Genomic DNA, 17270 nt, shown 5'->3' with positions numbered 1-17270 from the left:
GAGCTAAGGTTTCGAGTCCAGATGACCCTTTGCTAGAACTCTGGCAATGGGTAATCTGGATTCGAAACGTTAGCTCCTTTCTCTCCCTACAGATGCTGCCAGACCTGCTGAGATTTTCCAGCATTTTCTCTTGGGTAAGAAAGAGAGATCAGGGGCAGGATTCTCCCCTACCCGGCATGACGGGGGGGGTCCCGGCGTAGGGGAGTGGCGCCAACCACTCCGGGGTCGGGCCTCCCGAAAGGTGGGGAATTCTCTGCACCTTTTGGGGGCTAGCCCCGCGCCAGAGCGGTTGGCACCAGAAGACTGGCGCAAAAAACCGGCACCCCCGGCAGCGGGGCTGGCTGAAAGGCTTTCGCCGGTCGGCGCATGCGCGATGTGGGTTTCTCTTCCGCTTCCGCCATGGCGGAGGCCGTGGTGGCCGTGGAAGAGAAAGAGTGCACCCAGGGCACTGGCCCGGTGTCTGAGCGGGGGGGACCACGATCGCGGGCCTGGCCACCGTGGGGGCACCCCCTGGGGTCCGATCCCGCCGCCACCAGAGGTGGTTCAAACCTCGGCGGCGGGAGTGGCCTCCCAGCGGCGGGACTTCGGCCCACCACAGGGGCCTCGCCGATCAGAGTGGCGTGATTCCAGCCGCTGCCACTTCCCGGGTGGCGGAGAATCTCCGCCACGGCGGGGGCGGGGTTTTCGGCGGCCCCAGGCGATTCTCCGACCCTGCTGGGGGTCGGAGAATTTCGCCCCAGAGCTGTATCCTGCAAGCTTCTTGATCAAATAAAAACTGAAAGCAAACACACCGTCTCACAAAGTAAGGAACATTCCAGAACGATCAGCACCAATCGGCATCGAGTGTCAGTTAAGACCCAGGAAAATAAAGTAGTCCATGGGCCGAGTCAAGTCCATCAAGATGTGTCATCATTAATGTCATAGCAGCAGCACAGCCTGCTGGGATGCCTGGTTTTGAATTAAAGGTGCAATTCGCCCTCAAGGCATAGGAACATTTTTGTCCGGGTACAGAAAGACAAAACAACAGGAAATAAAGGAAAACAAGGGACTGACACGGATTTACATGAGGATCCTTGCACACCTAAGTATTATAGCACGTCATTGTGCACCAAGTGCATTTGCACAGTGTCACAGTTAATATGGGAGATAGAGGACCTGTGGCACACAGGCTGTTTGGGACTGCAAGAAGCCTGTCCAGGAATAATCTTCCCCTCTGATTCCCCTGGCACGGACTGGAAACTGAGTTGACCGTTGCTGAGAAGAGGTACATGTTGCCGAAGCTTTTCACCTTGCTCTCATCGCAACGCAAGAATGTGAAATTTCAAATAATCGCAGCAATTTATACTGTAGGAGAAAGGGGTGCTGATTGGTTGGCAAGTCAAGACTGATTAATTAAGGTGGTACCATGGAAAAAGCAACCGGGAACTATAGACTTCACAAACTCCCAGGTCATTCATAAGAGATGCAAGGCTCCAACATACCCCTTTTGTGGCAAAGAATGTCACTTCTAGCAAGTGTAAATGAGTTATATTATGAGCTCAACTGATTGTGTTAAATTGGTCGTTAGTGCATCGATTAGCACGCTCAGAATTGTTCATAGAATTGTTACAATACAGAAGGTAGTCATTCAACCTATCGTGTCTGTGCCAGTTCTCTAAGGACAACCCAGCTAGTCGTAGTGCCCCACACCTTCCCTGTATCCCTGCAAATAGTTTCTCTTCAGGTGCTTATTCAGTTCCCCTTTGAAACCCATGATTGAATCTGTCTCCACCATAATCTCAGGCAGTGCATTCCAGATCCTAACCACTCACTGCATAAAAATATTTCTATTGTGTTTTTTTTTGCCAGTCATCTTGTATTATGTCCGCTGGTTCTTAACCCTTATGGCAATGAGACCAGTTTCACTGCCTAATCTGGCTTGACCCTTCATGATTTTAAGTATCTCCACCAAATAGCCTCTTGACCTTTCCTTATGGAGAACAAACCCACCGTCTCCAATCTATCCATGGAAGTGAAGCCCATCGTCCATAGAACAATTTTTGTAAATTATTTCTGCACCCTCCCTAAAATCTCACATCCCTTGTGAAGTGTGTTGTTCAAAATTGGACAAAATACTCTCGTTGAGACCATTCATCATTATTTCCTTGTTCTGCCTCTATAAAGCCCAGGATACCAAATGTCTTTTCAACCTCTTTACCTATCCTGACACCTACAATGATTGGAACTGTTGTCCTCCCATTTAAGGCACTATGTAAACACACATGGAATAACATCAAACTGACCCTTAGGACCAAACTGATGCTTTATACGGCCTGTGTTCTCAGCACCTTGCCGTATGGAGAGTGGACGACTTACAGCTATTAAGAAAAGCATCTCAATGATTTGCACCATTGCTGTTGTGGCTCATTCTGAGTATATCTGTGCAGGACAAAGTTATGATTGCAGTGGTCCTCTCAAAGGCAGAGTTCCCAAGTTTGCTAGCACTCATCAGACAGAGGCATCTTCATTGGTTGGGCAAATCTGCAGGATGGAAGATGGTTGCATACCCAAGAGCTTTCTGTATAAAGAGGCAGCTGGAATTGGGAAACCAGTAGGTTGCCCAAAGATCCGCTTCAAGGATGCTTGCAACTGTGGTACAAAGGCCCCAGACGTTGATTATTGCATCCAGGGTCACTAGCTGGAAATAGAGGAAAATGGCGACACCTCCTGTGTGCTGGTGTGCACCATTATGATGATATCATCTGTGGCTTCAGTGACTTGTCAACAGACGGCAGCGCTGAAAACAACAAGCTACAATGATCTTAGTAGCTTCATGTGCAGCACTTGTGGCAGAATCTGCCTCTCAAGGATCGGCCTTAACAGCAATCAGAAAAGGTGCACCATATGATGACACCCCATCTGAAATAAATTTGTTTGCTGCTTGTCAATCATGTGGAAGGTTGCCAGAACCGGAACTGTTCAACATGCTGAGTTCCGATCATTTAAATTTTCTTCCCAGTTATTTCAGTAAACCTGCCTTTACTTTTATGTCATTTAACTCCAACTTGTAGAAGAACCTTCCATGCTACACCAGTATGATATTTCCATTTCCCACAACACATGGCTTTTCTGAGCGAAACTTCAAATTAGTGCCAATTTCGAGGCAGTTTTGTGGTGCAAGTCCAAGCCTAATAGGAGTGATTTGTCTAAAATCATGCCATAGAACTATTGCAGCCAGCAGAAAGAGAGCATTTCCATTTTGGGATCAGAATTACGCTAGTTCATGTTGCAATCTAATTCCCAATTTAATTTAATTTCTTAATTATCTACCTCGTTAGGATTAAGTTTATCTTGTCCTGTGGGAAGTTGTATTTTGACTATAAGATAATCAGGACTAGAACATATATATGTATCCTGTTTGATATTTTATTACTATTTCTGAGATTTTAAAAGTTCTGTGGTTTGCTTGTACTTAGGTTGATGAACAATTTTTGTGGAGGCACATAGGTGAACGGAAGGTAAAAGTGCAGGATGAAGACATGGAGACAGTATCTAGCAACGTGTCTGAACTTTATTCTGAGGATACTGTACCTTTAGGTAATACAAGAAAGATCATATAAAAATATTTATAACAGAAGATTCTGAAGTGTTTCCAGAGAAATTATTTACTCAACCAAGCTTTCTTAAAAGTGAATTCAGCATTTTTTTAAAAAAATGGAACGAAGAAAGCTTCTGTGACTTGTCATTAATGTATTTAATGCTCCATGGTTATATTTCCAAAAAAAAATCTTTATCCAGAATTATTCACAGTGCCTGTGCATCTTTTAAAGGAAGCAGTTTGTGCAAGTGAAGCTACTGGGAGATTTGGTTGAGCTATTGAATTCCATATTTCCATACCATAACTGTTCCTCCAGCTAGAAAATAAACAGTATTCGTTTTTCATTTAATTTTACACCTACTGTTATTGGTTAAGGTAAAATAAACTGGGTGAAATTCGAGAGCATTCACACTGTTTTCCTTTCCTGTGTCCTTAAACCTACCAGTCCCCCTGTTGTCAGCTCATGATATTGATAACGCAGTACCTATTTTAATGCCCTTAAAGGCATACCTAGTTCCTTAAAAGTTATCCAGCTGTCGGGGAGGAATCATGGCTGGAGCATGGCCACATGCAGAATGATAACATTTGACCGTGGCTAACAGAAGGCTATATCTCCGCTCCATTTTCTGACCCACGGTATTTATTGGTAATTCCACTTTGGTGAAATTGTGCAAAGAGCAGCACGCTCTTGGATATTTTGGCTAGGTTGTACTGCAAGACTTGCCATAATTGTTTGAGCTGTCAGTAACTCTGCTTTCACATACCCATGGTCAGCTCCACCAAGCCAATGGTAACTGCATGTGCTTTATATCTCTTTTTTTCTGTTTTTCTCCGTGGATGTGTCAAAACCAGTCCCTTTTGAAGTCATAAATCCATTCTCTCAGATCATCACCAGATTGTAGGTCATCTGCCAGGATTCTGTAGACTCTGGGACAGTCCTGCAGATTGGAGGGTAGCTAATGTAACTCCACTATTTAAAAAGGAAGGTAGAGAGAAAACAGGGAATTATAGTCCAGTAAGCCTGACTTCGATAGTGGGGAAAATTCTAGAATCCATTATCAAAGATTTTATAGCAGAGCACTTTGAAAATAGTGGCAGGATCGGACAGAGTCAGCATGGATTTATGATCGGGAAATTATGCTTGACCAATCTACTGGAATTCTTCAAGGATGTAACTAGTAGTGTTGACAAGGGGGAGCCAGTGGATGTGGTACATTTGGACTTCCAGAAGACTTTTGACAAAGTCTGACATAAGAGATTACTGTGTAAAATTCAAGCACTTGGGATTAGGGGTAGTGTATTGAGATGGATGGCAGACGGGAAACAAAGAGTAGGAATTAATAGGTCTTTTTCAAATTGACAGGCAGTGACTAGTGGGGTACCTCAGGAATTGGTGTTGGGCCCCAGCTATTCACAATATATATTAATGATTTAAATGAGGGAACAAAATGTAATATCTCCAAATTTACAGATGACACCAAGTTAGGGGGTTAGCTGTGAGGAGAATGCAGAGGTCCTTCAGTGTGATTTGTACAAGTTGAGTGAGTGAGCAAATGAATGGGAGATGCAGTATAATTTTGAGAAATGTGAGGTTATCCACTTTGGTAGTAAAAACGAGAAGGCAGACTGTTATAAATTAGGAGAGGGGAATGTGACCTCGTTGTCCTCGTACACCAGTCACTGAAGGTAAGCATGAAGGTACAGCAGGCGGTAAAGAAGGCAAATGGTATGTTGGCCTTCATCGCGTGAGGTTTCGAGTAAGGAGCAGGGATGTCTTGCTGCAATTATACAGGACCTTGGTGAGGCCACACCTGGAATATTGTGTGCAGTTTTGGTCTCCTTATCTGAGGAAGGATGTTCTTGCTCTAGAGAGAGTACAGCGGAGGTTTCCCAGACTGATTCCTGGGATGGCGGGACTGTTGTTTGAAGAGAGATTGAATTGGTTAGGATTGTATTTGCTGGAATTCAGAAGAATGAGGGAGGATCTTATAGAAACCTATAAAATTCTAACAGGACTAGACCGGATAGATGCAAGAAGGATCTTCCTGATGGTGAGTGTGTTCAGAACCAGTCTGAGGATATGGAGTAGTAGACCATTTAGGACAGAGATGAGGAGAAGTTTCTTCACCCAGAGCATGATCGGTCTGTGGAATTGGTTACTACAGGAAGTAGTTGAGGCCAAAACATTGTGGGCGGAATTCTCCGCTCCCCACGTGGCGTGGGAGAATCGTGGGAGGGCCTCCCCACATTTTTTACGCGCCCCCGCGATATCCCCCCCCCCCAAAGGAAAAATCGGCGCTTGCCGTTTTTCATGGCGAACGGCGATTCTCCGAGCCCGATGGGCCGAGCGGCTGGCCCTTTACGCCCGTTTCACCACGGCAGCAACCACACCTGGTCGCTGCATTCGTGAAACGGGCGCCGGATGCCCATTTGGGGCATCCAGGGGCCCGATTGGGACGGGAGCTCCGTGACTGTGCTCCGGAGGGGACAGGCCCGTGATCGGTGCCCACCGATTGTCTGGCCTGCGTCCAAAACGGACGCACTCTTTCCCCTCTGCCTCCCGGCAAGATCAAGGCGCCACGTCTTGCCAGGCGGTGGTGGAGAAAGACGGCATCGCGCATGCGCGGGTTACTGCGCATGCGCGGATGACATCCGCGAAGTGCCGTTCGGGCGTCATTTCCAACGGCCGAGGTCGCGGCCGGGAACGACGGGGGCCCGCTCCTAGCCCCCCAGGTGGGGGTGAATTAGGTGCGGGGAGGGGCCCCCGAGGCCGTCGTAAACCTCGGCAGAGTTCACGACAGCCTCCGCGATTTTTGGAGCCGGCGGAGAATACAGCCCTGTATGTTTTCAAGAAGCAGTTAGATATAGCAATTCGGGCGAAAGGGATCAAAGAATATGGGGGACGGTGGGATTAGGCAGTTGAGTTGGATGATCAACCATGAACATAATGAATGGTGGAGCAGGTCGAAGGGCCGAAGAGCCTTCTCCTGCTCCTATTTTCTATGTTTCTTTCCTTAAATTAATGGGGGAATCTCAAAGAATAGAAATACCAGTTAGTGAATCACCTTCATTTGAGTAATGATGCTATCACTTTACAGGAGAGTCAACTGTCTTTTGATAAAATTATAAGCTTTTTCTATGAGCAGAAACACTGGCTGGGATTCTCCCCTACCCGGCGGGGCGGGGGCGGGTCCCGGCAGGACGGAGTGGCGTGGACCACTCGGGCGTCGGGCCTCCCCAAAGATGTGGAATTCTCCGTACCTTTAGGGGCTAGGCCCGCGCCGGAGTGGCTCCCGTTCCGCCGGTCGGCGCGAACGGCCTTTGGCGCCCCGCCAGCCGGGGCCAAAAGGCCTTCGCGGCCGGCGGAAGTCCGCGCATGCGCCAGTGCGTCAGCGGCTGCTGATGTCATACTAGCGCATGCGCAGCGGAGGGGGGTCTCGTCCGCCCCCGCCATGGTGAAGGCCATGGCGGGGCGGAAGAAAAAGAGTGCCCCCACGGCACAGGCCGGGCCACCGTGGGGGCACCCCCCGGGGCCAGATTGCCCCGCGTCTCCCCCCCCCCCCCCCCCCCCCCCCCCCCGGACCCCGGCGCCCGCCTGCGCCACCAATCCCGCCGGCACCAGACGTGCTTTGATTCCCGCCGGCGGGAACGGCCTGTTAGCGGCGGGTCTTCGGACCATCGCGGGCCGGAGAATCGGCGCGGGGGGCCCGCCGACCAGCGGGGACGGGTTTGACGTCGGCCCCGGGCAATTCCACCCGCTATTTTCACTGCTTTACTAGTATAGAAGAGGCTTCCATTATGTAACTATAATAGTTTAACTTAATTGTATTGATACATGTTTTACTTTTGTGGATAATCACACATAGCGACAGAAATGATTGTCTAATTTTTTTAGCTTCCTTTCCAAAATGTGAGTTGCTCAATTAATATTAGAAATGACTATGATTTAAGGATTTATGTAATAAATTATTGTGTTCAGCCCAATCAGACAATGATGGAAGTAGTAGCGATGAAAATAAAGATACTGGTATAGAAGCTGAAAACCAGCAGTCTGAAGAGGCACAAGGGGTTGCAGAAGATCAGCAGAACTATGATGAGAGCAGTAGTGATGACAGTGAAGAGACCAGTACAGAAACTGAAAACAACGAACCTGAAAATGTGCAAACGGTTGCAGAGGATCAACAAGATAATGATGAGAGTAGTAGTGATGATGTTGAAGACACCAGTCCAGTACCTGAAAACAACCAGTCCGCAGAGGTGCAAGAAGTTGCAGAGGGTCAACAGGACAATGCTGAAGATGAATCAGACAAACAGGATGAAAGGGAATCTGCTCTGAAAGATTCCGATGACGCCCAGAAGATTGTGGAAGGTTATGATGAAAAAGATAATGTAGAATTTAGTTACCCTGACACATCTATTGATCTGTCACATCTTCAGTCAAAGAGGTAATTTTTATTTAAATTTGCTTTAGGTCATATAAAGGTGGTTATAATTGTAGGGCATCTGCTCCTTTTTCTCAGTCTAACTATTTTTGACTTCTGTGTTTCAGGTAACTCTCTGGTTGAAACCTTATTTCTATAACATTTCAAGAATGATTTCACTTGTTCTTCTAACACTGGGTAAAATTTGTAGTATTTCCAGGCAACAAACAGACCCATTTCCAGATTATCTAGTGACTTGTTCTGTCCCATGTCTTCATAGGATCTTCCTGGTTTCCAGAGGGAGCAGAGTAATGCATCAGACCTTGACAAATGTCTCAATGGCCTTGCCTTCTTCATTATCTGTGTAATTTTCTCCAGCTCTGAAACATCTGTACTCCTCTAATTCTGGTCTCTTGAACATTCCATGATTTCATTGGTGGCCTTGCCTTTGGTTGGTTGGGCCGAAGGGCTGGATTTTCCCCCCGCAAACCTCTTTGCCACTTGACCTTGCTTTCCTCCATTAAGACAGCCCTGAAACATACTTCCTTGACTAGCTTTTTGACCATCTTCCCTAATAATGTCTTCTGTGGCCTGGTATGTTTTGTTTTATAATGCTCCTTGAACCCACAACCTGCTGGCTTTAGAGGTGAATGTATGTCAAATTGAGCCAGGCTGACCCATCCATGAACCAGAACGGACACTGCACACTTATATCGTTCAATATATCTGGGAAAGTTGGTTTTGTTTTTGCCATAAATAATTGGTATCTATCCCACTGGTAACACTGACCCAATATTTAAAACATGCGCTTACTCAACTAAATTGCGCCATAATCTGTGTGTTGGATGTGGAGGCATGTGATAATTCCAATTCTGTTTAGCTGCTGATTAGAGCAATATTATTCATTAGCAAATGCTGATTAGTCATAGGTGTGACTATGGTGACACTGTTTTAGCCAATAGGTTTGGTGTCCATCTGCCATTACTTCCCTGAAGAATATTTTGGATTTTTTTTACCAAAGGAACCAGTTAACTATAAAAAAGACATTTCAACTGTGATATGCACAAACAGAATCACCAAATTAAAAATGCCAGTTTATAGAATACAAAATTCTGCCACTGAGAGATGGCCTACTGATGCAATTCGAGTACGTATTGTCACAACGGGCTTCTTTGTAAGTGGGAAAACACCAAGTTCGCATTTCACGTAACTTTCTTTTCAAGGTGTCATTAAGCTAAAGGCTTGTTTCGATTTTTAAAAGATAAATTATTCAAGAATATTTTATCTAAGCCATCCATTATAGGACTATGAAAGAGCTATAGTGATCAAATAAATCCAATTATTTAAATATTTTATATCTTATTTTCAACAGACGTTTGCAGATACAGACTACAACTATTAAAGAGCCAATTGAAGAAGTTTGGGTAAAATACTTCTTTAGTTTAACTTTGGGTGCATAAGTGTCAATGAAGTATTTTTTAAAATCATGTTTTACTCTGTTTTGGTGTTGCAGTGAGTTAGAATGCCTTTTTTTTAACCACTGGGATCTAGATTTGAATACAGCTCAGACTGTCTGATTCTACAACCTGTGAGGTTCTTAAACAAATTGAGTTTGTGTTTCAGTTTTATTAATACTTGCGCAAATTGGTATTAAAGTGGTAGTTCCCTTCAGAAAGGGCTCAAAAATGCTAATATTGTATATAGGAATTAAAATGGTTTCAACCTTGGTTCTGGGGATGTGGTTATTTTGCATTTTTAGGACACCGGTAACTTTGCTATTCATCCCACCTTCCTCTGAGAGTTGTTTCTGACAGATATGTCTAAAATGAAATGACCCTAAAAATTAAAAGCAAAAACTTGAAATGTATTTAATGCATACAGTACAACAGCACAAATATATGGTCTATTTTTAGAAAAGCTTTTTCCAGGTACTCAATAAAGAAACGAACAAAACACTGATTTTTGAAAGCACTGATTCCCTCTCTCAAACTAGTATTTTGGATGATTTCCTTTCATGAAGTGGCAAAATATTAATGCCATAGAATTGAATGCTTTCCCAATTACAGGACCAAGCACATTTGGGTCATAAAACCTATCTAAAGGTACAGCATAGAGCTCCTTGAGTCTTCTTCCAACATGAGACTTCTAACCTATGATCTGGGATGGATTTAAATGTTGGCCTCCAACATAAAGTACAATTTTGCAATCCCACGCAGGACCCATTAGCTGAGTGTAGACCTGAGGGCAGAGATGGATTTACAGGCCTGTGCCCAGCTTCATTTTGCCCAAAATCCTGGTATCTGAAGGTCGAAGCCCATTTCTCGTGCACACACACTTATTCCCCCTGCCCACATATTCTTTCTTCCTCGCCCCTCGTGCACCCGCTTTTTTCCCCTGCCCCTCGCGCACACTTAACTTTCCTCCCATCCCTCACACACGCTCTCCCACATCCCTCGCACAAATTCTCTCTTCACCCCTCGCACACATTTTCTTTCCCCCTCTACTCCTGGCACACATGCACTCTTCCCTGAGCACACCCTCCACCCCTAATCAGACTTTCTCTCTCTGCCTTTCTCCAAAGAACAGTACAGCACAGGAACAGGCCTGTACCAGTCATGATAGCACCTTGGCCAAAACCCTTAGCACTTCCTAGTGCCATATCCCTCTATACCCATCCCATCCATTTATTTGTCGAAATGCCTTTTGAACGCTGTTAATGTATCTGTTTCCAGAACCTCCCCTGGCAGTGTGTTCCAGGCACTCACAACCCTCTGTGTTTATAAAAAAAAAACTGCCTCGCACATCTCCTTTAAATGTTGCCGCACGGATCTTAAACCTATGCCCTCTAGTGACTGATCCCTCCACCCTGGGAAAGTGTGCCTGCCCATCCACTCTCCCCATGCCTCTCATAATCTTGTAGACCTCTATCAGATCGCCCCTTAATCTCTGTTGTTCTAATGAAAACAGTCCGAGTCTATTCAGCCTCTCTGTGGAATAGTTGGAAATTATGAGGTGCAGTAGTTCTAAGAAAATGTGATGGTCATATAATTTCTCAATCTCCTATTACGTTGTTTTCTTGTGTATTAAATGCCAGTAAAACAATGCTTTTTAAATGAAAAATATTGTGCTAGTTGGCATTATATTTCAAACCTTGAATCATTAGTCTTTAACTTAGCTAGAAATTCATTATACAACAGTTTAATTATGTAATTCATGCCTATTAAAAACATGAATTACCTACCCATAATAAAATATTTATTAAGTTGAGAAGCCTAAAGAGATAGCAGCCCTGATACTGAGAATCTATAAAGAGGCCATTGCCTTCATTTGCCCCTGCTTGCAATAACACAAAGGAAGAAATTATGTTAATCAAAAAGCAGAATACATTGTTCTTTCTGAGGGAATGCAGGCTTAAAGTGGACTGTCTTGGCTTTGCCTCAGTGTTAAAGTGAGGGATTTACCTGCAGAATGTGCTTCTCTCTGCCGGTAAGCTGGTGGTGAACTCTATATGCCACATCGTACTGTAATTACAGTTGCCTTTGAATAATTCCAGTAGCAAACTGCATAACAATGCCAGGGGTCACATCCCCGAGTGGAGGATGCTGTCAGGATCTCTCTCTGTTAGAGGAGCCTGGACACAAACACGCACTCTCTCATTTCCACTCCCCCACAAAGTGTTTCCCTACAAGGGAATGTTGGGAGGAGGGTAGAATATGAAGGACAGAGGTGAAGGAGGGGGGCATGGTGGGAGAAGGAGGGGGGGCATAGGAGGGGGGCATGGTGGGAGAAGGAGGGGGGGGCATGGTGGGAGAAGGAGGGGGGGGCATGGTGGGAGAAGGAGGGGGGGCATGGTGGGAGAAGGAGGGGGGGCATGGTGGGAGAAGGAGGGGGGGCATGGTGGGAGAAGGAGGGGGGGCATGGTGGGAGAAGGAGGGGGGCATGGTGGGAGAAGGAGGGGGGCATGGTGGGAGAAGGAGGGGGGGGCATGGTGGGAGAAGGAGGGGGGGCATGGTGGGAGAAGGAGGGGGGGCATGGTGGGAGAAGGAGGGGGGGCATGGTGGGAGAAGGAGGGGGGCATGGTGGGAGAAGGAGGGGGGCATGGTGGGAGAAGGAGGGGGGGCATGGTGGGAGAAGGAGGGGGGGCATGGTGGGAGAAGGAGAGGGGGCATGGTGGGAGAAGGAGAGGGGGCATGGTGGGAGAAGGAGGGGGGGCATGGTGGGAGAAGGAGGGGGGCATGGTGGGAGAAGGAGGTTGGGGGGTGAAGGAGGGGGACCGGGGGGTGACGGGGGGGGTGGGGGGGGGGGGGGGGTGAAGGAGGGGGACGGGGGGGGGGTGAAGGAGGGGGACATGGGGTGTTGAAGGAGGGGGACGGGGGGGTGAAGGAGGGGGACGGGGGGGGTGAAGGAGGGGGACATGGGGTGTTGAAGGAGGGGGACAGGGGGTGGGGAGATGAAGGAGGGGGATGGGGAGGTGCAGGAGGGGGTTGGGGGGTTGAAGGAGATGGATGGGAGATAAGGAGAAAGATGGGGTGGTGAAGGAGGGGGGATGGCGAGGTGAAGGAGGGGGGATTAGGGGGTGAGGGAGGGGGGACGGGGGTGTAGGAATGGGTAGGTGAAGGAGGGGGTTGGCGGGTTGAAGGAGGGGGATGGGGGAGTGAAGGAGTGGGGATGGGGGGTGAAGGAGAAGGTTGGGGGGGTGAAGGAGAAGGTTGGGGGTTGAAGGAGGGGGGGATGGGGGGTGAAGGAGAAGGGTGGGGGATGAAGGAGATGGATGGGGGGTGAAGGAGGGGGGTGGGGGTGTGAAGGAGAGGGATGGGAGGGGGTGAAGGAGGGGAATGGGGGGTGAAGGAAGGGGTTGGGAGGGAGATGGGGGGTGAAGGAGAAGGATGGGGGTGAAGGAGGGGGATGGGGGGTGAAGGAGGAGGGTGGGGATGTGAAGGAGAGGGACGAGGTGGTGAAGGAGGGGAATGGAGAGGTGAAGGAGGGGGTTGGCAGGTAGGTGAAGGAGGGGGATGGGGGGTAAAGGAGGGGGATGGGGGTAAAGGAGGGGGATGGGGTGTGAAGGAGGGGGATGGGGGTGCGAAGGAGGGGGATGGGGGTGTGAAGGAGGGGGATGGGGGTGTGAAGGAGGGGGATGGGGTGCGAAGGAGGGGGACGGGGGGGAAGGAGGGGGATTGGGGGGGGAAGGAGGGGGATTGGGGGGTGAAGGAGGGGGATTGGGGGGTGAAGGAGGGGGATTGGGGGGTGAAGGAGGGGGATGGGGGTGTGAAGGAGGGGGATGGGGGTGCGAAGGAGGGGGACGGGGGGAAGGAGGGGGATTGGGGGGTGAAGGAGGGGGATTGGGGGGTGAAGGAGGGGGATTGGGGGGTGAAGGAGGGGGATTGGGGCGGTGAAGGAGAGGGACGGTGGGGCGGTGAAGGAGAGGGACGGTGGGGCGGTGAAGGAGAGGGACGGTGGGGCGGTGAAGGAGAGGGACGGTGGGGCGGTGAAGGAGAGGGACGGTGGGGTGAAGGAGGTGGACGGTGGGGTGAAGGAGGGGGAAGGTGGGGTGAAGGAGGGGTACGGGGGGGTGAAGGAGGGGGACGGGGGGGTGAAGGAGAGGGACGGGGGGGGGGGGAAGGAGGGGGACGGGGGGGGGGGGTGAAGGAGGTGGATGGGGGGGTGAAGGAGAGGGACGGGGGTGAAGGAGGTTGACGGGGGGGGGGGGGTGAAGGAGGGGGACGGGGGGGTGAAGGAGGGGGACCTGGGGGTGAAGGAGGGGGACGGGGCGGGGGGGGGGGGTTGAAGGAGAGGGACGCGGGGGTGGGGGGGTGGGAGAAGGAGAGGGACGGGGGGGTGAAGGAAAGATTTGGGTTGAATGAGGGAGGGAGGATCTAAGTGAAGAAGGGGGAGAATGGGGCTGAATGAGATTATGGGTGGGTGAAGGAGATGGAACAGGAGTGAAGGAAGGACGATGGGGGTGAGGGGGTGATCAGATAGAGGGAGTTAAATCACCTGCGCTCCTGGTTCCACCGTGGGCTTGGGTTTACAGGTGAGCACCTCAAATTTCAGCCCGCCAACATGGCAGCTGTTCCGACTCGTGTGCACTGTTTCGATACCCAAACGGTGGCCGCCAACGGCCACATCAGGCACCACGGACTGGGTCTTCCCTGATTCCACACTAATGCTACTGAATGTGGAGACACTTGGCCCCATGCAGTATTTGCAATGTAGTTCTGAACTTGTGAATGTCTCCATAGTGCCATAGAATCGAGAGTTACAACGGATCAGATACGTCCTGTCCTTTCATCTGTGGTTGGTTGGGAATAGTGACTGACTTTTGAATTGTTGGTGGGTTTTCAATATTTGTCTGAACATAATTGGCTGTGAGTGATATGATTCAGAGAAACTGCATTTTGGAGCCCCTGCCTCTGGGGGCTCCGTGCTCCGGCATGTTGTGTTTCATTGTAAATCAGCCCCTGCTGCAGGTCTATTTTACCACCATGTTATTGTGCGCACGTCCAATATTTCAGCTGCCCTTGGGTGAGAGTGCTTAGAAACTGTTAATTTTGCTGAATAATATATGACGCTTTTGATCTGCGGACAGCATTTGTAATAGATTAGGCTCAGGGTACTTGGGCAGGAGAAAGGAGTGAGGAAGAACTCTAGTTAATTATTTAACAATGGAAAAAAATTCACATTTTTCTCAGACTCTCATGGGTTTTCGGTTAGAATTGTAATTAAAAATGTTTTCTGTTGTATACTGGCCATGATATTGCCACTTTTGTAATGTCTCTCCTACGTTATGCTACATTTATAATATTGTAGAGTTTCAGAACATCAGTTGTGAATTAAGCAAATCCATTCCTTCTTGCAGGATGATGGGAAACCACAAATTCGGAAACACCTAACATCCAAACAGAGGAAGTAGGTATCATTTAGAACTATTGTAAAATAAACAAGTTACTATTTAGTATTATACTCTACGGTTGCTGAGAGAACAGCCATGTTTTGAGAATTATTGTTATGATGGCTTAGTGATAGGACACCACAGCTTGTGACTATTTTGTCTGGTTTTTCACAAAATAATTATGATGAATTAAGTAATCCTTTGCTTCACAGTCTTCGTTGATCATGCTGATTACTTCAGCCATGGGGTATCTAATTGTCTTTGTTCATAAGGAGCGATATTCCATGGGAAGTAGCGTGTGGGAGCTTCTTTGTATCCTAAAGACTTAATGATTTTGCTCCTCTTTATCTTCAATCGGAACAGAAACCGTATTTACTTAGCAGGAATTAAAAAGTGAAGAACCCCTCCCAAAAATGTTGGAGTTGTTGACTGGATTAAGTAGAATATTTAGTGACTGGTTAATGTTTGTACTACTTGAGTTTCCCTACTCGATGTTTTTATGTGGGTGATGGGAGGAATTTCTTTTTGTGTTTCAGAGAAATTAAGAAAAAGAGAAAGCCTGAAACTGAAGACTCAGAACTAACAAATCAATCTGAAGACAAGAAAACAGCATCTGTCGAAGAACTGGATGCTAAAACATTTCCATCTTCGCAGCAACCTTTGAAAAGAGGACAAAAGGTAATGGGAGGAGATGGATTTGTGTGTTCTGCGTAAATACTACATTATTTTCCAGTAACTGGGGGTTTATATGCTGTCAGAATTATCCAATAGTATAAGAATCATCCAGTACTTGTGCTGTATAATTGAAGACATTAAGTCAAACTGCAAATGCTGGAAATCGCAAATAGAAATAGAAAATGTTCAAAATGCAACAACAGGTCAATCAGCATCGTGGAAGTTAGTAAAGATCTGCGCATCTGTTTTTAGATGTTGCCATGCATGCTGTGTATTTTTCCTCTTATAGTGGAGTTGAGATCTTAATAGTTTTGTTTTGTTAGTTTTTTTGCAACATGAATTGACACCTAGTATCTGATTTTTATCTGCAGGACTTCAATGTGATTTTTAAAAAATTCCATTTTGCTATACGTGTGCCGACATTTATTGCCCATCCCGAATTTCCTTTCAACTCCAGAGGGCTTTTAAGAGCCAACCACATGGCTGTGGGTCTGGAGTCACATGTAGGCCAGACATTAGTGAATCAGATGTGTTTTTATGACTATCAACAATCATTTAATAGTCATCGTTAGGCTTTTAACTCTGGATATATTTTTACTGAATTCAGATTTCACCATCTGCCATGTTAGGATTCAAACCCGGGTCCCCAGAGCATAACCCTGGGTCTTGAGATTACGAGTCCAATGACACAGCATGGTGGCACAGTGGTTAGAACAAACAGCACAGGAACAGGCCCTTCGTCCTTCCGAGTGTGTATTGGTCATGATACCACCCTTTGCCAAAACCGTCAGCACTTCCTAGTGCCGATTCCCTCTATACCCTCTACGTCCACAACCACCCCTGGCAGCGAGTTCCAGGGAGTCGCCACCCTCTGTGTAAAAACTTGCCTCGCACATCTCCAAACGTTGCCCCATGGACCTTAAAACCTATGCCCCCTAGTGACTGACCCCTCCACCCTGGGAAAGAGTTCCTGCTCATCCACCCATGCCTCATAACCTTGCAGACCTCTGTCCCCTTAATCTCTGTCGTTCTAATGAAAACAGTCTGAGTCTATTCAGCCTCTCCGCATAGCTAACACCCTTCAGACCAGAAAGCACCCTGGTAAACCTCCTCTGCACCCTCTCCAAAGCCTCCACATCCATCTGGTAGTGTGGCGACCAGAATTGTGCGCAATATTCCAAGTGCGGCCTTACCAAGGTTCTATACAACTGTTACATGACTTGCCAGTTTTTGTACTCCATGCCCCGTCCAATGAAAGCAAACATCCCATACCCTTTCTTGACTCCCTTGTCCACTTGTGATGCCACTTTCAAAGATCTGTGGACCTGTATGCCCAGACCTCTCTGACTTTCTATATTCCGAAGAGTTTTGCCATTTACTGTATATTTTCCCTCTGTTAGACCTACCAAAATGCATTACTTCACATTTGTCTGGATTAAACTCCATTTGCCATTTCTCTGCCCAAGTCTCCAACCTATCTATATCCTGCTGTATCTTCTGACAATCCTCAATACTATCTGCCACTCCACCAACCTTGGTGTCACCCACAAACTTACTAATCAGACCAGCTACATTTTCCTCCAAATCGTTTACGTATACTACCAACAACAGAGGCCCCAGCACTGATCCCTGTGGAACACCACTAGTCACCACCTTCCATTCAGAAAAACACCCTTCTACTGCTACTCTCTGCCTTCTGTGACCAAGC

At 47.5% G+C, this 17270-nt stretch overlaps 1 protein-coding gene across 1 annotated transcript in view; it reads left to right on the top strand.

Annotated features, from left to right (window-relative positions):
• Positions 1 to 17270, top strand: part of LOC119952888 (nuclear export mediator factor NEMF-like) — a 114461-nt gene that overhangs the window by 69842 nt on the left and 27349 nt on the right. The window contains exons 22-26 of the mRNA XM_038776509.1: positions 3456 to 3576; positions 7557 to 8022; positions 9371 to 9422; positions 14855 to 14904; positions 15424 to 15565. Of these exons, the coding sequence (XP_038632437.1) occupies positions 3456 to 3576; positions 7557 to 8022; positions 9371 to 9422; positions 14855 to 14904; positions 15424 to 15565 (831 nt within the window). The remainder of the gene's footprint in view (positions 1 to 3455; positions 3577 to 7556; positions 8023 to 9370; positions 9423 to 14854; positions 14905 to 15423; positions 15566 to 17270) is intronic.

This window comes from Scyliorhinus canicula, chromosome 2, assembly GCF_902713615.1.
Source record: "Scyliorhinus canicula chromosome 2, sScyCan1.1, whole genome shotgun sequence".
Lineage (NCBI taxonomy): Eukaryota > Metazoa > Chordata > Chondrichthyes > Carcharhiniformes > Scyliorhinidae > Scyliorhinus > Scyliorhinus canicula.
The sequence above is the reverse complement of the archived record's forward strand: the minus strand, read 5'-3'. Positions and strand labels throughout refer to the sequence as shown.